The sequence below is a fragment of the Chionomys nivalis genome, chromosome 6, assembly GCF_950005125.1.
Source record: "Chionomys nivalis chromosome 6, mChiNiv1.1, whole genome shotgun sequence".
NCBI lineage: Eukaryota > Metazoa > Chordata > Mammalia > Rodentia > Cricetidae > Chionomys > Chionomys nivalis.
The window spans coordinates 61136558-61163659 of record NC_080091.1 but is presented as its reverse complement, the minus strand read 5'-3'; the positions used below and the strand labels follow the sequence as shown (position 1 = coordinate 61163659).

At 37.8% G+C, this 27102-nt stretch overlaps 1 protein-coding gene across 7 annotated transcripts in view; it reads right to left on the bottom strand.

Moving 5' to 3' along the window:
• Positions 1 to 27102, bottom strand: part of Pcdh7 (protocadherin 7) — a 414240-nt gene that overhangs the window by 378740 nt on the left and 8398 nt on the right. Inside the window, exon 2 of one of the 7 annotated variants that reach the window (XM_057771297.1) lies at positions 25120 to 25358. The exons of the other annotated variants lie outside the window; for them this stretch is intronic. Coding sequence (XP_057627280.1) covers positions 25323 to 25358 — 36 coding nt within the window. The 3' untranslated portion in view covers positions 25120 to 25322. Of the gene's footprint in view, positions 1 to 25119; positions 25359 to 27102 lie in introns of those variants that run through there. 7 annotated transcript variants of the gene reach the window in all.

The window sequence follows — 27102 nt, the reverse complement described above, 5'->3', positions numbered from 1 at the left end:
ATCAAACAATCTAATATAAATCAATACATCAGGTTTTCTACAGATAAAAAGAAATATGACATAGTGACATATTTCTGTTCACATCACTGGGGCTGCCGGACTATGACAACTGTCTTCCTTCCCATTTGACATATGACTTGAGAATGTTCCACTGCTGGCTAGTTGGGGAGCTGAACTTATTTCAGAGCACATTCTAATGAGTCACAGAGAAGGTTAAGAGTAATCCTGCTACCACTGCCTCCTCCCTCCAGAAAAATCCAAATGTTTGCAGCAAAGCTTGCTGGCTGCAAACAGGAATGAAAGGAGTGGCTGCTTCCTGCAGAGTTTAATGTAAGTGGACACAGATTGCTCACCTTGACTCCAGTTTGTGAGTCTGTGCATAGAGTTGTCGATGAGGCACATTAACAGAACACGAGAAGAAGCATTTGGGGCTTTATTTCAATAGTTTCTGGGATCAGTAATACTTTTGGCTGAAAGTGAGGTTTATATCAGTAAAATTTATAATATTCAAATAGATTTCAAGCACTATTTCAAGACAGATGTAGAATCAGTTCTTTTAATATCATTCTTATTTGTAAGTCCAATAAATGCAGAAATTATAACTATGGTGCTTTGGATGAGAATGGCCCCCACAGGCTCCTATGTTTGGATGCCTGGTCTAAAGACAAATTCAAAGGTGTGGAATTGCTGGAGGAGGTGTGTCATAGGGAGTGGGCATTAAATTTCCAAAATTATGCTAGATATTCTCTCTCTCCCTCTCTTTCTTTCTCTCTGTCTCTCTTTCTCTCTCTCTGTCTCTCTGTCTCTGTCTCTGTCTCTGTCTCTCTCTCTCTCTCTCTCCTCTTCTCTTCTCTTCTCTTCTCTTCTCTTCTCTTCTCTTTCTCTTTCTCTGCCAGCATCTTAAAGATCAGACCCACCACCATGCCTGCCTACCTTCCGTGATGCTTCCCTGCCATGATGACAATAGACTAACCCTCTGAAACTGTAAGCAAGTCCCCATTTTTTTTTCTTGGAGACGTGGTTTCTCTGCGTAGACCAGGCTGACCTTGAACTCACAGAGACCCGCCTTCCTCTGCCTCCTGAGTGCTGGAATTAAAGGCGTGCACCACTCCCACCTGCTTGCTGTCTCTTTTACTTGTTTTTAGTGTAATATCACAGCAATAGAACAGTAACTAAGACAACACCTAAAACAGGTATATCTGAAAAATACTCTAATAATTCTTTTACTTGTGTGTTTAGACAGGATCTCAAATAGCCCTGAATTCCCTCAACTAATTCCCAGAATTCCTAGCTATGTTACAGAGATTGGCCTTGAACTTGCAATTGTCCTGCCTAACAACCCAAGTGCTGGGTGACAGACCTGTGCCACCAAACCCGGTTTGTCCAGTGCTGAAATTTGGACACAGAGTGTCAGGAGTGCTAGGCAACTCCACCAACTGAGTCACATCTCCAGCTCTTCACCACAATTCTTGAGCTCAGAATACATACTATAAATGTGTGTTATCAGTCTATACTAGGATGTAAGCTCCCTGAGTACAGAGAGACAGCATGAGCATTATTTATTAAGTAATAAATACTGAATGACAGAAAATTCACTCTTTCTCTAACAGAGCCAAGCTCACCTCCACCTTGAGATTAGTGTCAGATGTGTACAGGTACAGAATTCCACCTCACAAAATGGCTGCTCAGTGTCTCTACTTATCCAAAATGTGTTCCTAAGGAATGGTTCAATTTTGTCAAGTATGAACATTTATATATCAGGTCAACAATAATTGAACTTTATGTGAAAACATCCTCTTTATATGTTCTTTGGTATTTTAACCATATTAATATTTTTGGAAAATATGCTATTCCCAAATAACAGTACCAATATGTAGACGGAAATCCTTTCATTCCACTTCCCTATCAATGAAAGAGAGTTATAAAAGTTGTTTCTCCTTTTATGGTTCGAGATACTTGAAAGGAAATAAAATATGTACCAGAAATAAAAAGGGTCCTGTATGGAGGAGTTAAGAGTAATGAGCTGACCTTGTCTTTTATAGCCCATTACTGTTCATAATGACTTAAACAGTCACCAAAGTATGGTGCTAACATTTATGGTATATGAATTTCCATATGAGCCAAGTGAGAACTCTTCCACTTGCATTAATACTTTTATTCAAAGGTTCCTAGAATCTGAACATCTCTCAGAACTTTCCAAAATATGTGACAGAAAGTTAAAATGTTCCCTTTCTTAAACCTAATATTCTTAAATTGGGTTATAGTGCCATGTCATTTATTTACTCTTTGTGCTGCCTATTTTATGTTAATTTGACAAGAGCTGGAGTCATTTGAGAAGAGGGAAGGGCTAGTGAGAAAATGTCTCCATGAAATTGGCCTGCAAGCAAGCCTGTGGGCATTTTCTTGATTGATGGTTGATATGGGACTGTTGTAGGAGGCTATTAGTATGTTTCCTGACCACCCTGACTTGAAATATTCACACAGAAAACGGTATTAATTGCAATACTTTTTGGCTAATAGCTAATGCATATTTTTAGATAACTTACATCTTAAACTAACTCATTTCTATTATTTTATATTTTACCATGATGTTCATGGCCTACCATCAAGGTATCGGCAGGCAGCTTGCATCTTTGTTCTCTGGCAGCTACATGGTCTCACTGACTCCACCTACTTTCTCCCAGCATTCAGTTTAGTTTTTTCCACTTAGCTCTATTCTGCTGTATCACAGACCAAAGTAACTTCATTTTTTAACTAATAAAAGCAACACATACACATGACTTCCCACACGAGTTAGGGGCCAATTTGTTGGTGGAGGCTGTTTGTTTGTTTCCTGGCCTCTCAGTCCTGAAATAATCACACAGAAATCTGTATTAATTGAAATACTGTTTGGTCAAAAGCTTAAGCTTATTGCTAGCTAGTTCTTATATTTTAAATTAACCCCTCTGCATTAATATGTGCATCACCACAAGTCTACTGGCAAAATTTCAATGGTCTCCAGTAGAGGTATCTGTCTCTGGTAGCAGTTACATGGCTTCTTACTGACTCCACCCACTTTCTTCCAGCATTCAATTTAGTTTTTCTGCCCAGCTCTATACTGCCCTATGACAGCAACTTCATTATTCATTAGCTAATAAAAGCAACATATATTCAGAAGGACTTCCAACACAATGGGACCCTTTCTAAAAAAAATCAAATTGTTCAGCCAAAGGGATGTCTATATGGTAAATCTAAAGCACCATTAAACATCTACTAAGCTTCAAACTTCGTTGAGGAGAAAATAAAATAATTAACAAATTGTATGGACCTAGTACAATGATAGCATATATAGTCGTGACCATATAATAACAAAGTTAGGAACATGCACATATCATTTGCAAACCAGCTATACAGTACTGTCACATTTTTTTTTAAAAAAAATATTCTCTCAATTTATAACTAACTTTATATACCAATAATACAGAAAATATTTTCTACTGTGTGTGAGGATTTAAAGAATATTTATAGTTGAGAAAAAGAAGTGAGACTCTTTTTCTTAAAATATGTCTGGTGTCTTTGATCCTCCAGTACTCAAATAGAATAGGCTTGCAAAGGATATGTATTAAGTGCTATCACTTCTGAAGATCAAAATGTCTTCGAAAAATCTTCAGTAAATTAAGCTCACTCAGAAATAATTGAATTTGGTGCAGAATCAATGGTAAGATATTATTTTGAAGCATTTTAATTTAAAGGCAAAAATTCTGAATGACTCATACTACACAAGGGTGTAACAGAACCATTTTCCTAAAAATTAACTCATTTTTGCTCATTCATAGCATCATTGCCTCAATGATAAATTCTCTAAAGTTCTTATTTCCTAACCCGACACACAAAGTCCTTGCAAATTGAAACTCTGGTGTACATTGTAGTTCCATCTCCTATCAATTCCATTCCAACACACAGGATCCCTCTCAGTACATAACTCTTCATGTTTCACTATGACAGAAAGCACTAACTTGTCCTAAAGAGCTCTATGAATATTACTCACTCTGAAGGAGCTTTAACTGGCCAAAGAAAAATTGTGCCTTTGCCCCATCCCTTCTAATCCTAACCTCAAGAACGAGTACCATTTTCTTCTCAATGTTTTGGTAGACCTTGTTTCTAGACTGATACCTGGCAGGTGACATGATTTCAGGAACTTATCAATGAATCAACATAAATGAAGGAAGACAATTTCTAACCAGATGCCTTCTGTTTTAATACGGTGAGTGAACACGAAATATCTCAAGGGAAGAATATATAGGGTTGGGAAGGAGGCTCGGTGAGTAAAAATGCTTAACGTAATGGTGAGAGGACTTCAGTTTGATGCCCCAGAATCACACAAAATTCAGAATTTTACACTCTGGTCAATCCTGGCATCTCTGAGGTAAGATGGCAATAGAATACATATGATTCTCCAGAAGTCCTTGGGCCAATTAGTCTCAAGTACATGGGAGAAAAACACAAGTGATCTTACTTCAGAGCATGTAAAAGGCAAGACTAATACATGAAATTGCCCTGTGATGCTACATGGGCATGCATGCCAACATTCATACATATGAATGCTTATACATATACACACAAAAAAGTAAGGACTAGAAAGATGACTGAGTGTGTAAGAGCACTGGCCACTCCTCCTGGGTTTGATTCCCAGCACGTACATCATGGCTCAGTCTGTAACTCCAGTTCCAGAGAATCTAATGCCCTCTTCTGGCATCCTTGGTCACTAGGCATGTACATGATGTACATACATACATGCAGACAACACACCCATGCACATAAAATTTTAAAATATAGATGTGTTTGTGAGAATTCTCCCCTCCAAATTAGTATCTAGGGATGACTTCTCTTTAAGCATATAGACAATCTTTTCCAGAGACATTGTTTCTTTTCCAAATCAATTTAAGAAATTTGGGTGTTAGTTATCTCTAGTTATATGGGTATGCTAGTACGTACCCATCCTACCCAATCTCACCATTCCCAATGTAATCAAGTTAGATCCCAAGGAAACCAAACAATATTAGAAATATTAAAAAAAAAAAAAACCCTATTTCTTCTGACTTACTGTTGTATTTGCCCAATGGGAAATCCTCTACCTAAATTAAAAAAGGAAAGGACTGAGCTGGGCGGTGGTGGCGCACGCCTTTAATCCCAGCACTTGGGAGGCAGAGGCAGGTGAATCTCTGTGAGTTCGAGATCAGCCTGGTCTACACGACCTAATTCCAGGACAGGCTCCAAAGCCACAGAGAAACCCTGTCTCGAAAAAACAAAACAAAACAAAAAAAAAAACAAAAAAAAAAGGAAAGAAAGAAAGAACTGGTGAGATGGCTCAGTAATTAAGATCGCGTTCTGCTCTTACAGAGGACCCAGGTTCAATTCCCAGCACACACAAAGTGACTTACAGCTATCTGTTACTCCAGTTCCAAAGAATCCGGCAACATTTTCTGGCTGGTCCAAGAGCAACAGACATGCATCAATTGCACTTACATATATGCCGGAAATCACTCATATACATAAAATAAAAGGGAACAAATCTTTAAATAAAAAAAGCGAAAAAGAGAAAAGGTTAATGAGTTTATTCTCCAACTCCACACTGCATACATCCAGGTGTTGGGAGCTGTGAACTCCCCAAATCCTGAATTTCTAGTAAACAACTTGTTTTCCTCTGCTCTGAGACAGCCTGCAGCTGCTCTGAGCACGAGACCCTCAGAAGTTCCTGATAAGAAGAGAGTGGTTTCTGGTGGGTTTCACTGGAGCGTGGCTATCAGTTAAGGATCTCTATATAAGCTGCCCCTGAACACAATAAAGGGGGCGTTCCTGGGGCACTTTGGCATCAAGGATGACTTGTGTCTCTGTCTGTGAGTCCTTGTGTGTTTCAATCTCCAGTCCCTTGCCCGGTTCACAAACTATGGTAGCGTATGGAGCGCAGACAGGCATGGTGTACCGCATCCAGAAGCTCTTTAGACAGCTCTGCCTAAAAGCATCTCTTTCTCAGTTGTGCCTGTTCTGGAACTTTCAACTATCAGGGATATTATTCACATTTGGACAAGGTCTCACTACCGCATTGGTAGTATGAGGTGTAAGATAATTTTATGTGGTGGGTTCTATCCTGTGACTTGTAGAATATTAGCAGCATCCTTAGCATCTGTTCCCTAAATATAGATAGACTGTATAGCAATTTACAATTTATAAATTACTTTCACCTATTTACTCTCACCTGAGCTCCAGAGCTCTGCAGATAGATATTATTAGAATCACCTTTTCAAACAAGGAAAAAAAAGGAAACCCATAAATAATAATCCAAGATTTTTACACTAAAATTATACAGAGGAAGGGTGTACATAAACTTTTCAAACAAAGTCATAGTCTAATCCCCATTGTACTGCCCTTGTTCTATAAGTACATATTTTACTGAATGACTGCATTCTTCTGTTTGTCTTGATGCCATAATTTCATAATTTCAGGGCTTTGTGGGTTGCATGTGAACTACAAAAGTCATTGTAGAGTTTTCTGGGCATTATACTACATGAGAATGATATAGTCACTTATCTATTTTCTCTTTTGCTTCTCTGTAGAAGAATATTGTTACAGGCATGTTGTATTGACAATTGAAACCCACTTCAAAGATAATGTATTCTGAACCACTTCTACAAAAAAGCCCACCAGGATTACAATAGAAAAATGGAATAACTCCAGGCATGCACATGTATTTGATCATTTTGTGTTAAATCAAGTGAGAAGCTTAATGCACTTCACAGTTTCAAAAACTGACTTTTCCTTCACCCACCTTCAGCCTGCCTCTATGATGAGTAAAAATATAAACCTACTTAAATTTGCTCATTCACGAAAGAGAAGGCAAACTGCTACCAGACTCTAAGAAACAAATTAACATGTGTGTGTTAGGGATGGATATTGGGTATTTTTTTTAATGACAGCATCTTGGATTCATTATCTGCAGAGAAATTACATAAACAGAAAAATAAGCAGAATGCATCTAAGAAAACTATGACTGAGTGGTCTTTTGCAATGAACAATGAAACCTTTCTCCAGTTCATAAGTATTACTTCATAAACGGTCATTGTGGCTTCCTGTGATAACAAATTACAACTATGGAAGGGAAAGGGGGAGAATTTTACTTGCGCCAGTTGTAACTGCATCACACTGCCTTCAAGATGGCCCTGAAAATGGTCAGCATGGAGTTGGTTCAATGATGTCATTGTCATGGGCCATTCTAGGGACTAAAGGCACTATTATTGATGCAGTCTCTTTCATGTATCCACTATACATTTATGTGTCCAGTGTACTGTCTCCCATCTGAAACATCCTTCTGAAAACACGATGTTCAGCTCAACTGAAAGATTTGAACAAACATGCTAAAGAGGTAGAAAAAGAACTGATCTACTTCAAGGTTAGCTACTCTCTCTCCTGTCTCTAAATGGAGTTCAGTCAGATCATACCAAAAGCCCCCATAGAATCTGCAAATAGTTCATACTTGAGAAGTTCAAGGAAAAATAAGATTCCTCAGACTTGTGAAACTATAAAAGAGTAAAGTCACTAAACTTACAACCAAACTCATGGTCTACATTTCAAAATAGTGTAAAGTTTTCTTTATGAAAATAAACTTCCATCATGCAAGAAAAGTATTTAATTATCTAACCTTTTCCATTCTAATATATAACCTGAAAATATTATTATTAATGAAGACTGATAAAATAATACCATGTGGTTTATAAAATGAGGTTAATTAATTTTTGGAGTTTACCTATTAGACCTAAATCAGGTGGAGAGATGGATCCCCGAAACTGTTTCTTCCACAATCTGTGGAATCTATGGATACAACTCACAGATCAAAGAGACATCTAGATTTTAGGCAGAAGACTGGAGATATGGCTGAGTCGTTAATAATGCATCTTCAAGAGGACCAGAGTTCAGTTCCCAGTATCCGTTGGGTAGCTCAGGTATGCCTGTAACTATAACTGTGGCAGAATCCTATTCTCTATCTTTGAGTGCACTACACATACACATGCACGCACCTTTTCAACCACTCCCCCCCACGCACACACACAAAAAAAATGTCAAAACAAGATAAATGTATTACAATTATGAGAAAAAGGATTGCAGGAGAAATTGAAATTTCCAATCAACTAAATAAACGAGATTGGAGATTGCCTTTGACTTCTACATGTGAACCCAAGGTAATCACATGTCTCAGTGCATAAGAGGAAGACAGGAGAATAAGGCCTCGAGTAAGAAGATGTGATGGAGATTATTAATGATAGGCCGGAATATGGAAGTCAGTCAAGAACCAGAGAAAAGTAATTTCTAAAAGCTGAAAAATTCAAGAATACACTTTTTTTCTTTACCCACTAAAAAGAAATACAAGATTGCCAACACAGTGACTTTAACCGTGCAAAACCCATTGCTGACTTTTAACAATTCGAGCTGCTTGAAAGAAGGGTGGGCTTTAACTCTCACTATTCTCATTCCAATTGGTACAGATACCCTTGGGATATAATAAAAGAATGAAACAGAGCCCTAAAACACTAACTAACCTCACACAGGAAGTGAGTTCATCTCCTAATTGTGCCCACAGTGTCCCCATTTCCTTCAATTCAGTTCAATGTTGTCTGTATACAGGATATTAAACAATTTAATGCAATTTAACGTTATAAGGATTGAGTTTGCCAGTGTCTTAAGATTTTTAATAAGAATGCCATGATAGCAAATAATCTTACATTTCAATAAAATATTAAGGCACATCATATAATCACTTTTAAATAATTAATTCCATTGCTCTATTTTGATACATTCATCTCTGCACTACAGACATGAATGACCCAGTGACATAAATGACTCAGGTCACTGACTCTCACATGGGAACAGCTCAGTACAGTGACATGTATCTGTGGTTCACTACACTAGGTAACATAAAAGTGAAAAAGAAAGCAAAATAGTTTAACAGGAAAATGAATGAATGCGTGAATAAATGAAAGAGAAAATACCTTTTCATAAGCAGATTTATTTGAAATAATCATTGTTAGAGGCATTTTTTTCTCATCAAGACAATTTCAAATGCCTGCAAATAGCTACTAGTAATGCTAACTTATTAAACCACTAATGTATCCCAGCATAATTCTACTCTTGGTATGTTCCAATCAATGCATTATCTCCAACCATTGCCCTGTGAGAATTAGAAAAAGATTCTGCAAGGTTTTGCAGAAAATAAATGGGACAAATTTCAAGAATAGTTACTGAAAATAAAGCCTCGGGAGATGGGAGAAGTTCACAGGATAAAACATCAGGACGCTGAAGTGCCAAAAAATGAAGGGGGGAATTACAACTGAGGAAGACCATACTGAGACGCGTCTTTTAAACGTTGGCTCCTCTTCTTGCACTCCATCTTGCAGGGCTCTGCATCCTAAGTGAACCCTCTGGAAATGAACCGAGTCATTTGTTAAATAAGAAACATCCTTTGGGGAATCTGCACTCACCATTTTTATCCTGAGGCCTGACAGGGACCATTTTAAAATGTTGTTCTTCCTGTTGCTTCTTTTTAATACTTTTTAGAAGTGATAGTAATGCAATTTTGTGTTCTCTTTTTTGCCATTATCTAGGCCAGGGCTATTGACTTGCGTTATTTCCTGGAAGAGAGAGGTTTCTGGTTTTTTAATTCCCTTAGCAGTATTATTTTTGTCCTTTCTTTAGATATGTGTGTGTGTGCATGAGTATATTTATAGATACATAATACATGCAACATACCATTCACACAGAGATATATCAACAAACCTGAGAAAGTTGATAATGGCATAAATACTATATAAAGAATGCCTCATTTTCAGCTGGACTATGATTCAACAGTCTATTATCAACTATAGTTTAACAATCAGAATCAAGGGACTAAGAAGAATGAGAGAAATTTCAACCCGGTTTTCCTGACATGGAAGTATTTTGCCTTGCATTCTGCATGTCTTTTCTGAGTTCCTTCATAAAAGTCTCACATTGAGGCTCCATGCTTTTCTAGCACCCTCTGTGAGCAGAAATATAGCTTGGAGAGGCAATATCTTAAAAGCTGTCATCAACCTGTCACTTAAGCGGGATTATCTAAAAGCCAGTGGATAACAAGTAACAGTGTTAATAGAACACATGATAGGTGCTCAGCACAATAGGAGAGCACTAGTAAAAAATGAAAAGCATCTAAAAATAATAAGAAATTGTTTAAAAAGTAATTCTTACGATTTTTTTCTACCGTCATCCCAGTGCTAGAGCCCTTTTTACAGTTGCTATACTTTTTTAAAAAAAAATGCAAGACGTAAAAATATGAGATTGCATGGCTATTTTTAGGAAAAAGTAACACGTGCCAGCTGGATTAGTATATCCATCTCCCCAGGAGATCGGCTTGGAAAGGGGTACACATGCCAGTAATGCTGCCATCATTACACACATCTGCATAAGTCCGCCACAGGAAGTCACCTCAAGGAATAGTCTGCTTTACTTTCTATCTCTTCCATGACAGCAATAGTTCTCATCTGAAGGTGTTTTGACATCTAAAAATAACCAAAAGTCAAGTGTTAAGAATTTAGAGTAAAGAGTTCTAATGAGAAAAGTTCTGTTTGGGTCCGAAATCACAGACTAAACTAGAATGAAGCTGAGTTGGTCATCAACTGTATCTAAATATTAACAGCCAAGGAGAAAAATCCATTAGAAGTCTATAAGAACAAAAACGGTTGAACTTTAAAGGAGGGTATGCAGAAAATACATTTTAATTCGGTTCAAATGAGAATAGTTGATGCCCCATAGCCAGAATTGCAATATTGATGCAAGACTACAAAGGAGGAAGAAATCAAAGCTATCTTACCATTTTCTTGTCAAGCATCACCCTTCCTAGAAATTGTTAAGTCTTTCCCTGGGGTGTGTATGGTTACCACTATAACCTCATTCATACCGTATTATTATTCCTGTATGAGATGTGGAAGGCAGTTTCCCTACAAGACTATTGGTTTCTGCATTCTGCATTAGATTCTTGATATAAAAGGGCACTAATAATGAGAAATCAAATACGGTAGTGAGTAACATTCATTGAGACACTGCATTTGGAAATATCATTAGACTCTTATTTAAGGTACTCCTTATTTAAAATTCTAAAAGTAAAAAGGAATACAACTTGAATAAACTTAGTTCTGATTTTTATTACTTGATCAAGAGATATTGGGAATTTTCTGGTAAAATAAGTTCCATATTCACTAAGCTATATTTTTTCATTGTAGCTTGGGAGCTGGCTGTTTTGTAAACAGGACAGCCAGTGTTTAAAATATCTGTATCTCTTGGCTGGTTCACCCTGACCTCTGCCTCCCTTTGGGGCCATGAGAAAACAGCCTGCATGGTGGCAGAAGGAAGACAGGACTGGTGCAAAAGCTGACAGAATGCCACTGGGGGAGAAAGGCACCGCATCTCAGATGATCACAGACTGCTGCAGAGGAAGAAGAGGAGCAGGGGAGACATAGCTGGCTCTCAGTCCAGTGTCTGGCAGGAAGACAGCAGAGGATCAAGCTTCTAGCTTGCCAACACCATCACTCTGGCATCCTTCCTCCACAGCTTGAAATCAAGGGAGAAATTTAGTCAAAGTTTTTCTTGAAGCAGGTTCCAAAGAGTCCATTATTTGCCCCCCAAAGATTAGTGATCATCAAATGGCCTCTTGTTTTTAATTAATTTTGCAAATTTTTATAGTGATTATTTAAAAACAAAATAGCTTGAGCTTGCCATGGTGGATGCGCTGGTAGCTCTGCCGGTGGCATTCGTGGTGATGTGTGTGTGTTCCTGTGTGTGTGTGTGTGTGTATGGGGGCGAGCTGCGGTGAGAAGGGCTGGCAGGGTGAAGAAGCACAGAACATCGGGCTTTATCCTCTAGCTTGTTCCTCATGGCTAAGGTTCTTTTTTCTTCTCCCCAGACCTTTTCAACTCCAAGTTTAGGAAGAAGTGTGGGCAGTCATGAAGTATAGAAAGATACAACTTCCTTGCACGATTCCGTGAGTACTTTCCCTTCTTACCACATTTCGCCTTTGATGAAAACATCCCTCCCTTAACCATTTTTTTTCAATTATTTAATAAAAAGGCACAACAAGAAAGGATCTTAAATGATGAAAATGAAATAAGCCAAACATTTTCCGGACCCCTGAGCAAAATTCTTGATTTTTTTTTCTTTTTATAAATTGAGACTTTGCACACTAGTTCTGAAGCATACATTTCTCCTTTCTTCCACAAGACATTTCAGCAGTTTCCCAGAGTGGCAAAATAATGTGTCTTCAATTCACCTCCACAGTGGAATGCCAGGAGTGGAAGGTGACAACTGCTATTTTTGGTAACAAGATAGTCTTTTTTAGAAAACTAATTTTTCTGGGAAATACTTGGACTCGGAATCCTTACATCATTTTTAATTTCCCTCTATTTTTATCAAAAATGCTTACTATAAAATGTAATAGGAATAAATTTCCTTAGTACCCACAGATTTTACAGTTGGAGTTGTACAGTGTCTCCTTTTGCACATAAATGTTCAATGATGAACAAGATAGTCTGTTCAGTGATGAACAAAGGGCAAAAAACAATAGAGAAAAGTTAAGTGATTTGCTCAGCATCAGAGATTAAAATGCAAATGAATTTCAGAAACTGCGAGTCTGTCTCCCAGTTAGGATAGCACTCACTGAAACAAAGACACATCGCAAAGTGAGTTAGACTGTTAGAAATTTCTTAATTTCATTATCTTCTATGTAAAAAATGGTGTTGCTAAATAATTTACCTCTCTGTTGGATAGCATCAACACTAACTTCACAGTTCACCTATCAACACTCTCAGTCCTTATGAACCAAAGGAGATTAAAGGCACCACCCCATCAATGCTGGATACAAAGCAAGTGCCAGGAGTCTTCATGACACAATTAAAGACAAGAATTGTTTATGGGTCTCTTTTCTTAGGCTTCACATAAATCATCCCCATGTTCTCTATGTGAAGTCAATCTGCCTAAAATGTAGAGAACTGAGTGTTCTTTCATTTTTGTTAATTTATTACATGTATTTATTCAGTGAGTCTATATATGCTTGTACACACTGGTGAGGATACATACCATGGCACCCGTGGAAGTTGGAAGACAAACGATACTATATTTTATTATAGTAAAATCATAAGCAAAGTATGAAAGTAAACAGAAGAGTAGCATACTTCTTTAGCACCAGGCAGCAAGCCCTGCTTGTTCTCAACAGAAAACAATCAAAGAACTTAAAATTGGTAGCTAAGAATTCTCGAGGACCCATAAGCCTATGAATTTATTGCTTGCTCACAATGTAAAACCAATGTTCACCCTGTTTCCTACTAGGTACTAACAAGTCTTCTTATCTGCCTCAATGAACACATGCAACAACAAAACAAACAAGACCCTTAGATTAACACATTCCCCAAAACACCTTGAAGACAAAGCACATAGAAGAAAATGATGAACTTAACCAAGTATATACAATGTAATCACGCAATGCACACCAGGACTGTAACCTTTTCTTTTACCTGCATCAAGTGTATCGATCTATATCATTATTTCAATTTATAAATTTGTAACTAATTAATTGTCCTCTTCCAGATACCAAATTCAGAGAAGCCTTCCAACTCTGATAAAATGTATCTAGACCCTACCTTGCTCATATTCTACTCATCTAGTGATGACAATATATTTAGGGTATCTATACTTAGTTCTGCAATTACAAACTTTGACAGAGTTCTAGTACTGAGTGCTTCCAAGTTGGCTGTTGATGAATATGAGTCAGAAGAGAAGAAAAAGGAGATGGTGTGCATTACTGCATGAAACTTCAACTGTGATCTGGAGATTAACTGAACCATTATTATTTTATTGTACTTATTTTACTGCTTCCTCATTTAATAGGAAGTAGCAACAATGTGAAAGGTTTTGACTACCTGTGGTGCTTTAAATAAGAATGACTGCAATAGGTTCAGGTCTAAAAGCCTGCTCTCCACTTACTGGAACAGTTTGAAAAGGATTAGGAGGTGTTGCCTTGTTGGAGGAGGTTTGGCCTTGTTGGAGGAGGTGTGCCACTGGGGTTGGGCTCTGAGGTTTCAACAACCCAATGCAGGACCAGTCTTGCTCTCTTTCTGCATCCTGTCTGTGAGTCAGGATATGAGTTCTCAGTTACCGTTCCAGCACCATGTCTGCCTGCTGCCATGGTTCCAATAGGACAATAAATATGAGCTCTCTGCAGTTGTAAGCAAGCCCCCAATTAAATGATTTATTCTGCAAGTTTCTTTCATCGTGGTGTCCCTTCACAACAATAGAGTAAATACAACACAATCTACTAAGGAGAAGAAAATGAAATGAGGAGATAGTAGCCTCAGAATCTTGGTCCATTGATTTTAATGCCTGAAAACTGCAAACTGCAGGGTTCAGAGATGGCATAATGGTAAAAGGAGCTTGCTGCCCTTGCAGAGGATTTGGATACAGTTTCCAGAACACATGTTGTGCCTCACAACCATTTATACTCCAGCTACTAGGCATCTGAGGTTTCTTCTGCCCTTCAAAGGCTCCTGAATACACATAATGCACAAAGCCATATGCAAGCACACAGACACACACACACACACACACACACACACTAAGTAATTAAAAAAACTTTCATCCTTCCGGTAAAAGGTGAGATAAATTCAGGTTGGCTGAAGGTAGAGACAATATACAAGAGAATCCAGAGATATTATTAATGGATAATCTAGAAAATCTTTACTGTTGAAAAAAACTCAACAATAAAAAGTATTATTGATATTTTTTTAAACACTAGTCATGCCAAAAATTCAAACAGCATTTTTTTGCATTAAAAATAGTACTAAGATACAATTGTATTAATGTTCATTTGCATTTTAGCTACTTTATATAAATTTAATTGAATTTTAATTTAAAATTAATTAATTTTAAACTATAAAAATGATAAAAACAATAACAACTCTTAGTTGTAGATTCAATGAGTTGTAGTCAATAAGAGATAATATCACATAAAAATTCCAAATGTAAAAAGTTTGCAGCTTTCACTAACTTTCATTAAAGTATATTCTTATAATCCTGTTCTATCTTTATTAGTTATTGTGTTTAGCTTACTAAATAAATGTAATTGTAAATTACATTTTGCTGTAGTAACTCTGTATGTTAATCACTATTTATTACTACAAAAATACCAAAGAAACAATAAAGATTCAATTGGACTTTTGGATTCAAGGGTTTCAGTCAATAGCCACATGGCTCCATTGGATCTTGACATGTAGTAAGGCAGAAACCATGGCAAAGCAAATTGTATAGAACCGAGCATCTCACCTCATACAAGGCAAGAGAGAGAAAGAAACTGGAAACAAAGTAGTAGAGCAGGACCTGCTCCTAATCACCCGAATCTACTGCACAGGTCTGGCTACCTCCCAATGTGGCCATCAAGTCATGCATCTAGTCACGGATTTATCCCTTGCAGAGGTGAGTGACCAAATCACTCGCAAACCCTGTTGCAGGTATATGCCTTTGACACATGATTCTTTTGTTGGGGGAATAGTTCATATTCAAACATTCTAGTACTCATGGGATAAGATATAGTATTCATACAGCATGGTAAGGAATCCACTGGGGATGTGGAATAAATATATCCCCTGAAGATCGGGAGCAAAATTTAAGTGAGATGTTTAACAAGCAGTGTTTGATTGAAGGAAGAGAAAAAAACAGTACTAAAAAAATTTGTAAGTAAATCATTCTCTCTTTACTTTCAGATGTTTTTGAAAACTCTAGAGAAAAATATACATTTTTATTTTTATAAAGTGCTGATTAACAAAATTATGTCAAAAAATTACTCTTCATTAAAAGGCATTTTCTATCCTGTATCAAAAGGCAAGCCACAGAAGATTAATGAATTTGTTACTCCTGCTTGCACTAATGATATGCAGAAGTTTGTGAATATAGAATGAATTGAAGAATAGTAAAATAACAAAAGTATGTGTTGGGGTATTTCTGAAAAATTTAAGCGTGGGTTGAAGGAAAGGAAGAGAAGAATGGGTCTGTTGAATGAGCAAGTTCCCATCTTCTAATTTGCACTTTGATTGAGGTTTAAGGTGGTACTATTTTTTTAATGGACTGACTGACCTAATTTCAAGAACATAAGAAAAGATATCAAAATTGCAAGGTTAGAATATCACTGAAGCCTTGCTGAGCAGTGAGAAAATCCAATTTTGTTCTCATAGAACTAGTTGTCTATAATGCAAAACGGTTTCCTGTACTTCACAGGACTTGGGAATGTGACTTTTGAAGCTTAGTTGCTTGTAGTTGAACTGCAGCTCTGCACTTTGCAAATTATGTGACTGAGTAAGTCACCAACTCTACTCCTCACCATTCCTCGTGTCTACACTATAAAGAAAGCTATCAGGGAGACTTCAGGACCATTGTGTTGAACTGATGCTTTCATATATGCAAAATATGTTGCTCAATGCCCAGAATATGATGTGCAGTGTAAGCTTAGCTATTGTGATCTGTATAGTATACATATGTACATCAGCATGTATTTCATGCTAAAAACTAAACATTAAAGGAAAAGCCAACAAGCTTAAGAAAGTAAATTTCATTGTTTCTGACCACTTTGTGTATTGGGTTGGAAAAATAGACATTATTGACTCCTGACACCAGAAATATTATCTCTGAAACTAAGTTTTGGTCCTTGTGTTCAACAGTCAAATATACTGAAAAGCAGATTTGAATGCAACTTTGCAAATTCACTTCGGTTCATGCACTACTTATTTCCATTTCTCTGAACAGAAAAATATCGAATTTCTCATTGTTAAATGTTGGAGGTCAAATGTAAACACCAGCCTCTGAAACGTACTTCTTAGGAAAAGTGACTCCTTGCCTAGGAATGCTGACAGGACATTCAGCTTCTGCTTTCATTTGGATTTTAGTGATTAAGAAAAACTAGAAGTTTCTTGCTAAATATTAATACTGCCATTAAGAATAATTTGTATTTGTGGACTGTTTTATGTAAATTCTGATATTTCATTAATCAGTATACCTACGCACACTTATAGGTTAGTAAAATTAAAATAACTAAAAATTTTTTTTGTTTTGTTTTGCTTTCTTGTTTGTTTGTTTTTTGAGACAGGGTTTCTCTGTAGCTTTGGAGCCTGTCCTAAAACTAACTCTTGTAGACCGGGCTGGCCTTGAACTCAGAGAGATTGACCTGTCTCTGCCTCCTAAGTGCTGGGATTAAAGGTATGTGCCACCACCACCCAGAAAAATAACTAAAATGTTCTTTAAATCAGACCTCCATGAAAAGGCAAAACTGCAGAAACATTCAATGATATGCATAAGATGCTATATGTACAAAACTCAAAGGCTGTATTGAAAGATTGAAAGTTGCGTGTGCATGCATATATATTTTAAAGAACCATATGTTCTTCATAAAGATAAAGTGAGTCTATTAATTTTTCATCATTGTAAAGCATATGTGAGGTTCATCTTGACAGAAGTAGAAAGTATGTGTTCCCCCGAACATAAAGTTGTATATAATGAGTGACAAGCATGGTAAAGGTTATGGTCCAGTCTGGTGTGTTCTAGTGCAGACCAAGAATGGACTCTGCCATGGACAAAACTGTATTCCCAAGTCCATCTACCGAACTCATAATAATCACTGGCTTGTCTGTAATTCCAGATAGGCCTTTAAAGTTAAATGAGTTCTGAAGGCTATGGTCCTCATCTGAACAGGACTAGTGACATTCTAAGAGGGGGTTAGTGACCTTCCTGTCTGTACATGCACAGAGAGAAAGCCACGAGAGGACATCATGAGAAGTCAGCTACCTACAAGCAAGTGGATGGCCTCTCAGGAAACCAGGTTGATCTAAGTTTTCAAAGAAAAAGAAAATTGAACTCCTGGTATTTAGGGTGTCCAGTTTGTAATATTCTGTTATGACAACCTGGGAAGATGCATATGAGTTGTTAAAATTGCTGAGAGACCTGGGAAGATAGTATAGTACGGTCAGAAAATAAGGTATGTCCTGAAAACATATGGACCTGAATTCAATTTCCAAAACCAAAGTCATATATCTGGTGTGGTGACAGGAAGAACTCTGGGAGCTCCTTGACCAACAGAAAAAGGTGTGTGTGTGTGTGTGTGCGTGTGTGTGTGTGTGTGTGTGTGTGAGGGGAATCCTGTTCCTGAGGAGAGATATAGAAGGTTGTTGTCCAGCTTTCATATGCACACACAGACACTTGAACATACACACAGGACCGCAGACAACTGCTGAAGATACAATAGCAGCTATTAAGGAGGAGAAAGGCGCCAATTTTTAAATACGTCCCTTTGCAAACGGAAGTCTCCCAGGACTGCTATAATACAGACCTCCAGATATGGAGAGAGAGTTCTGACGGGTGTTGTGAGGAGGAGGTAAATGGGAGCCGGTGCAGCTTTTTCCCCTACTCCAGCACAACAGCAGATCCCTAAATCACCATCCTCTAGAAAGGTGGAAAGAGCAATGATATCCTAATGCAGCACTGGCCACAGTGGTCCGGACCCGGTAAAAGTTCAGTGACGGGCAGCTGTTAATTTTAGGTGTTGGACATAACGGGAAAGAAAGGTTCCCAGCAAGGTTGAAGTCAAGAGGAAATGACTGATTTAAAAAGTGCTGGGATCAAAACAATGTCAAGAGGATATAATGAAATTAGCCCAAGACGTCTCTAAACTACCTGTTTTACAGCGGAAGCCATCACCCCTCTTTCTTCACTAGCGAAAGGGCAACAACCCTCATGTCTGTCTTTCTGACAACTGTCCATACCTACTGACATGCTTAGGGGCCACGCTCAGCTGTCTCTCAGTACTAGATTAGTGCCAATTTAAAAGGAGCTGTGGGAACAGACGAACAGAGGTTCAAATTGACAAGGGAAAATATTTCTCAATCATGTTGTACATCTAATGAAAGCCGGCCGAGGGGTCAAGGTGACCTCAGAAGGGACTAGAAAAGCTTCTGGGGAACTAGAAACGGTATCTTCCCTCATGAAGGTGCCTAGGAAAGTCCCGAAAGTTTCCTGTGACCCCCATAAACCCTATCACATAATCAGAACAGAGATTAGCATGTACAATGACAGAAGTATTTCCTGAGGACATGTCAGTCAGGAACAGCTGGGACTGGAGGGCAGATTTTCACACGGTCTCAAACGGGTGCAAATTTTCTATTTTTCCTGGTGTGAACTTCTAAGAAGAACCTCGAATTTCAGAGGCTCTAACCTAGAACTTTGCAGGCCGGTTTCTCCTGAGGAAAAGAGTTAACATGGCTGTATGGAGTCACTTCTCCAGGGCTGGAAACCCATGGTAAAGGACACATGGCTAGGAGAAAAACGTATTAGGTTTTAGATCCTCCAAATCTAAATAATTAAATAGATAAATAAAGCACCTAGGCTACAGAAGTAGTATACTAAAATCAAATTTCTGTGAAAAAAAAATCCTAATTTGTAATACCTGTGCAGTATAAAAACCCTCAGTGATTATATTTAGTCAAGACAGGCTTACCATTAAGAGAATCGCCACAGTACTTTATTAGGAGGGTGTAGTTCCTCTTAATTTTAATTAGTTTACTAAAATACTGCATCTCTATGGTCCCTCAAATCTTGAAGTATTTAGTCCACTCCACAGAACTGGAGGCAGCTGGCGTCCTGTGCATTCAGGCTGCTCTAAACAATCCACAGACTTTTGTCAAAAGAATTCCCTTTGAAGTTTCTTCCAACTGTGAAAAAAAAATGTTATTATCCTCTTTAAATCTCAGCTTCCTCAGGTTAAAACCAGGATGAGAAACAACTGCCTGATAACGAAGTCCCAATCAGTGGCAACTGTTTTACTGTACTGGCAGAATAATGATGGGAAGCAGAATGTGGGCATACTTGCAGGAAGTTTTTTTTTTTTTTTCCTTTCTACCCCTCCCATTGTTCCTCTTTTTTCTCCCCCAAAATATGAAACAGGAAATAAATAGAACAGAGCAGCTACACTGGATACTGTGGAGAGAAAAGGAAGACCAAAGCAGCTACAAAAGACCCGATCTCACCGGGAGGAAGGAGAGGTTACTACCTTTTTTCACACTTCTCTTGCAGTTGTATGAAGCCCTGATATTTAGTGGCACACCTCCGCCAAAATGCAAGGCTGCATTTTCATTTTTAATTTTTCTTTTTTCAGATCACAACATCCATTTCTGATAAATTCTAAACACACACACACACACACACACACACACACACACACACACACACACACACTGGCATGCACCCCAGAGGGACTTAGTTTGTCTAGCTGACACTGGGTACTTTAAATGAGTTCTCACCCATCCAGGCTCCAGAAGCTACCATCCCTTCCCTAAGGCCCTAATCAAAATTTCCATTTCTTAAGGACTATTGATCTTTGGGATATGCTGACCTAGTTATCTGCTTAAAGCTATTTACACCCAGGTGTGCTAAAAGCCCAGGCAAACTCCAGCAGAGGTCATTTACATCCTGAAAAGGGACTACTTGAGGGCATTGCAAAATCCAAAGGAGAGTTTTGGAATGGCACAGATTTTCTGCTTTTCATCCCACTGCCTAAACTCCTTCTGTTCCTGCTGCATTCCCATTCCTAGGCCTCCTTTCTCTCTAGATTCAATACATCCTTATTATTTCTCTTTCCAGACATGCCAGCATTTTACCTTGAGAAATGACTGCATGCCATGAGGTAGGGTGGAAACAGAAACTTTTGTGTCAGAGTAGTCACAGAATATGAATAGTATCTGCAGAAATATACAAATTGACAGATACAGGCATTCGTCCATGCCTGTGTGTTTGGGAGTACATATATCTATTTTTGCCCCAGATATGGAGTTCCAGAAAAATACTGACAGCCCATTTGATTTCATGATTTTCTTGCAAGCCCCCTTGTCCTGGATTATTTTCTATTACTATGGTTAAATACCACAAGTAAAGACCACTTGGGGAAGGAAAGTGTTTATTTCACCACAAAGGGAAGCCTAGACTAGACACGAACTCTTGGCAGGGACTGAAACTGAGATCTTGGAGGAATAATGTTTACTGCATTTTCTCTCTATGGCTATCTCAACTTTCTAATACAGCCCAAGACCAGCTGCCCAGTGGTTGGCCCTGCCCACAGTGGGAGTTCCCTCTCCCCCAACCCTCATTAATCAAGAAAGTCCATAGACTTTCCTATAAGCTAATCTGAAGGAGGCATTTTCTCAGTGTAAGATTCCTTCTTCCCAGATGAGTCTAAATTGTGTCAAACTGACAAAAACCCTAAACAACCCACCTCTCCATGTATGTCACAAGCATGCTAAGTAACCACTGCTTCCATTTCTCGCTTTAAAATTTTTCATTGGTTCATCTTATTCGTGGGTTTGGTGTTTACAGCATGAACAAGAATGCAGGTTAGGAAAACAAAATTATTTATTTGCTACGGAGTCCAGGCTCCTATACCACACTGGCCTGGTGGAGAAGCACAGTGGGGAGGTGTCGCTACCCCTCAGGAAAGAAATACAAGAGCTCAGGGTATCTTAGAGAGGGATATACAAGAGGTCCTACACATGCCAGAGCCGATATGCATGGATTTGAAGGCTAACTCTGTACAAAGCTTCAGTCCACTGTAAAGCAAACATCTAGAAGTGTCTTCTTTAAGTTAGGATTGCTCCTTGCCAATAGGAAAATGTATGATGAGAGAGATAAATTTAGGGATAGCTTCTGTGAATCCCCTACCTAAGGCTTAGCACATTTGCATTCTTATCCTCCAAAAGTGATGGCCATGATCTAGGCCTTTCCTCCACACAGCCTTGCAGGAGGTAATAGAAATGAAACAGATTTAAAAATAACACACATGAAAGAAAAGTTTGACACAAAATTATAGATTTGTGTGTGTTGTTTTCTGAGAGACAGTCAGATTATGGAATCACTTTGTCAAACAAGTAGAAGGTCAGCCATACATTCAAAAATATACATTCAAAAATAAAGTCAGTTTCAAAATTAATTTTTAAAGATTCGATTTTAAATATTATATGAATAACATAAAATGCTACATATAAGTATGACATTGAATACTTAGATCTTCTAGTTGTAACCCACTAAAATCTTCTAAATTCATGACTAAATTCATGACTAAAATTCATGACTAAAATATGATGCTAGGACTGTGGAAATATACCTTATCATAAAATACAAACCTCTCTTGCATGTTTTTCAAACTCTTAAATTCCATCTGTTTAGGGGAAGAATTTTAGCCCTACGTCTAAAAATAATTTTATTTAAAAACACAGTTTTCAAACAGCATGGAGGCATAGGCCTTAATCCCAGCACTCAAGGAGGCAGGGGCAAGCAGTTTGGTTTAGGTATAGAATGAGTTTAGAGTTTGCACCGGGGTACACAGTGAGATCTTTTTTCAACAAAACTAATAAACAAACAAAGCAAAAACTTGAGTTTCATGATTTCACTGGGACACTTTCAGTATTCTTAAATTCCTCCAGTATAGTTTGTCATCGATTTTATAAAGTTCTTAAACTCAGTTCCATCAGCCGCTATCTTCATCTGAGAAACTAGGAAGGTGTTTTTGTTTTAACAGTTTGTTCTGAAGAACAAATGAGCAAACATCTATCTGGTGTTCTGAAAATTAAAAGGCGTGTGCGAATATAAACTACCATCCTTTTAGGTTCTGTAATCATTCTATTAATTTCATAAAGGCAGATATTTATGCATGTTCTATACCCTAGACAGCCAGTAATAGCACATGTACTAAAAAAAAAAACTTTTTAAAATGAATGAACACATTAAATGAACCAGTTGCTTCCTAAATTTTCTAAAAGAGACTTGATTACTGTCTTTTAATTTAAAGTAAAACATCCAAACAACAAGATAAACAGAATAATGGGTGGCTTTTTTTTTTTAAATCTCAATCAGTGCATAGATCCCCTTTTACAGTAAATTCTAGTAATTACAATAAAGACTATAAAAAAAAATACCCTAAAGTTGATCATGTTTGGAGCCAGGAAGCTGGGGGAAAGGGAAAAATGGAGAATCTTTGGGCACTGGCTACACACAGACATTGAAAACCAAACAAATAAAGCAAGCAAAGGCCGGCAAGAAATGGGCACCAGCGTCCTTAATTGCTGCAGTATGTGATTGTCTATTCTCATTCAGAGGAGTGGAGCCTAAGATCCTGGGGTACAGTAGTGAGGATTTGCTTGAGTTTTACTGAATTTTTCTGATCACCACAGTAGACAGATGTAAGGTCTCACTCATGAGTATGATAAAGCATGATTCTCCGTGCACTCCTAATCTCCCTCACACTAAGACACAGTCTTTACCTGGAAAGCAAGGACGGAAATGCTTATGCGGACATGGACACAACTAAAACAAAAATTGCACCAGGAGTATTTGTTCTTACTCCAGTTTTTCAATTAGTTATAAATACATATGTGTGTGTGTCTGTGTGTGTGTCTGTGTAAGTGTGTGTATGTGCGTATACATCTCCTTGGGAGCACTGGGTATGGAACCCAACTCCCGCATATATGAAGCATGTACTATCCCACAACTTCCTATTTTTTGGCAGAAATCCGATCTATTGACTCATTCCTCAAGAGTATGCCACGGCTTGAGTTTGCAAATGCTGACTTTGAGGGTTCTTTGTAGCAGTTTGGATAAATACCACTTATAGGCACGCACTACACAGTCTATGCACCCCCAACTCCTAGACTTTGTTCTATCATCCAATTGTTTGTGAGTTGTGGTTGGCTACAAAATCCCCATTTTAAGTCTACTGGAGTGAATTGTCTCCTTGAGGTGAAGAAATCCGCCATTTGTGAGAACCAGGGCAGAGTCTGGGTTCCCCTTGGCCTTTTACCCTGGCCTTGTCTTCAAAACAAAATGAAAAGCAAGGGATAATTAAGTTTTATTCAGGAATTTCACTGTTGATTCAATGATACTTCAGAAAATGGCCCTTTTGCAGAAATCAGATAAACAGCTAATGACAGAGAAACCTGTTAAGTGTACATTAGGGATTTGCATGGGCTACAGCAGTTCCCAACATTTTATGCTTCCATGTTGTTCAGTATTTTTCATGATTTGTTTAAAAGCTACCATACTGACATATTCAGACATACAAAATAAAACAGAATGAATCAAAAACTTGGGACTGTGACACTCTTACCAGTACTTTGGAACTTTGACAAGATTGTTAAGAGGGCAGGGCAGAGACTGTGATAAATACAGTCAGACTATGTAAACAAGTAAACAAAAAATATAGCAAACAGATGCACAGATATACAAACATAGCAAGGTAGACAGGTCATCCAAAGAATGCCCACTTACCTAGTCACTCCTACAACTAAAACCACCCATTTACAATGGAAATTACTTAATCCTTAGAACTGTGAGTTTATATTATCTGACATAAAACACCAAACCTCCTTCTCAATGCTGTCAGCAGCATTGGAGGGTACATATTCCTTCTAAATGTGACTGCAGTGACCTTGCTAAAGCGAACTGATTTAAAAAAAAAAAAAATTCTTAGTGAATTCATCAGCAACAACAAAAAACTCTTTAAATTATATGGGTTCTTTGATTATTTACCTCAAGATTAAGAAAAATTTAATCAGTTACAGTGCCTGTGTTACACACCGAAAGTCACAGAACGTACAGAACATACATTTAATAAAAGTGCTTGGAGTCATTGACATTCACGTGTGGATAAAAACACAAACACAAACACAGTGACATTCCGAATTGCACCACAGATTGGCCAAGAGACTGTCCTTTCTCAGAACTGTTTACAAGGCTGGAAGAAGTGGTGATTACATGACACAGAAAACGATCATCAGTTTAGGGTTTTATTTGAAGTCAGTAATTTAGTGCACTGTAGAAAAAAAAAAAAAAAAAAGTATGAAATTCTGTTTCCCTTTCTTCACACAAAGCCAAAGTCTTAGAGTTATTATTACTGAATTTTTTTTCTTTACTAATGATTTTGCTATCAAGTGTTAACAGTTGCTTGTCATCTCTTTGGGAACGGAACTGGACACATCTGTGAGTAATACATGCCTGTATTAATACTGCCTTTTTGGAAGTTAACTTATTTTTATGCTATTTATTTTCCTTAAATAGGGAAGACAGGGCACAACAAGTGGAACAAACAGTGATTGGCTGACACCCCACGGCCAAGGGCAGGCTCCATCAGGTGTCGGGGTAGCAAGGTGATCACAGAGTTTGGTGCAAAAGAGAGCATCATATTAGAGTGGAATTCAGCCAAACACCGTAATGTATGGATGTAGACGCATCTGAAAGGAAAATAAAGATTTATGTAGGTTAAAAAAAAATCATGATGTAGAAAATCTCCCTAAAGTCTTCTTACACTCTATGAAAACGCTGACACAGAGGTCCGGAAATAGATAAAATTCTTATCTGCAAATTATAGATTTATAAATAATAAATATGCTCAAGGGGGAAAATTGACTTGTCAAAGATACTCTACATCAGAGGTTTTAAATGGTTCTCTTGTTTGTACACAGCATTAGAGCTCAATACAAACATCACTAAATTCCTGAAAATAAACCTTTCTTCCGCCCGTAAAACATTAATTCACCAGAAGTGATAATTAAGATTAGTTTTAGTGGTTGCAGCTCTGCTCCTCTTGGATGCGATTTCTCCCACTAACTAATTCTAAATAAAGCACCGTGTGATGTACGTGACATAGGCTTTGCTTTAGACAAGAGTTTAAAGGCTTTAAAAAGTAAGAAAAAATTGAAAATAAAACTTACTGTAGATTTACATTAATGGCTTCTACTTCTCCACTCCCGCCCCATCCCCACACTAGGGATTTCTCTATGTAACCCTGGCTGCCTAGAACTTGCTCTGTAGACCAGGCTGGTCTCAAACTCAGAGATTGGCCTGCCTCTGCCTCCTGAGTGCGGGGATTTAAAAATGTGCGTCAGCTTTTACTGTTTCTATAGAGCCACAGTCAATAAACAAGTCATAGTCCAGAACTTGGTTCCAAGTGCTCCATACATAAAGCAGCATTGGCTACACTTATTGCACAGTGTCCACACCATCACTGTTCTCCAACACTGAGGCCAATGACTCTAATCCAGTGGATTCTATGGCCAAACCATGGCTAAGAGTCATTGAAGTTAGTAAATTACATACTTTCTATATGATGCCTGTGGAAATTTAGAATCTACATATAGTTTAACACAAAACAACTTATTTTTTCAACTGAAAAACAACAAAAATGTCTAACTTTTCTACAAAACTTACTAGCAAGCACACTGGGATGAAAATAAAAACAATGTGCCGTTGTATGTTTAGGACAAGTAGATACAGCATAAAGGAACCTGTAAAGGGGGTTATTGGTTTGATGGAAAAAGCAAACAATTACTTCAGTAAGAATATACAGACCTTGTCATGTATAATCCTGAGAATATTTTCATGGGATGCTTTTCTAGTAAAGATATGCTGAATGATAAGTATGACAAGAGCTTATGTTCTTACTGTGTGCTAAATTTAAAATGCTGTCAGTTACCTTTTTGAGCCTAGGCTAAGCAAAACCACATTAGCTTTGTTTAACATACATCATCAATTGCTACCTTGCATAGGAGAAAGTGTGATGAATTCTTATTGAAATCTGTAAGTTTTGAGTTATAAATTCTTTGATAATTCTACACATAAGACCTGGAGCCCAGGACAGTTATACTCTATTGAAAAGACTTCTATATTTATAGCAAATATATTAGCAAGGATATAAAAACCAAAACCAATTCATGCGCTGCTGCATTCAACACAGAGAAACTTACTGCGCGTCAGCAGGTGTTTTCACCTCTAAAAGGGGTTTAATTGTTAATGGGAGGCCTCTGGTCTATATTCTCTCTCTGATAACTTTGTGACCCCAGTCATGTGAATTTTATCATGCTAGTTCTTCGGTTTCTTCTTCTGTAAATTGGCAGAACTGCTAAGGTGGTACTTTTTCATTCTAAAAATGATAACGCTCATGATTCTAGATACAGGCAATAAGCTGTTGACTGGCAT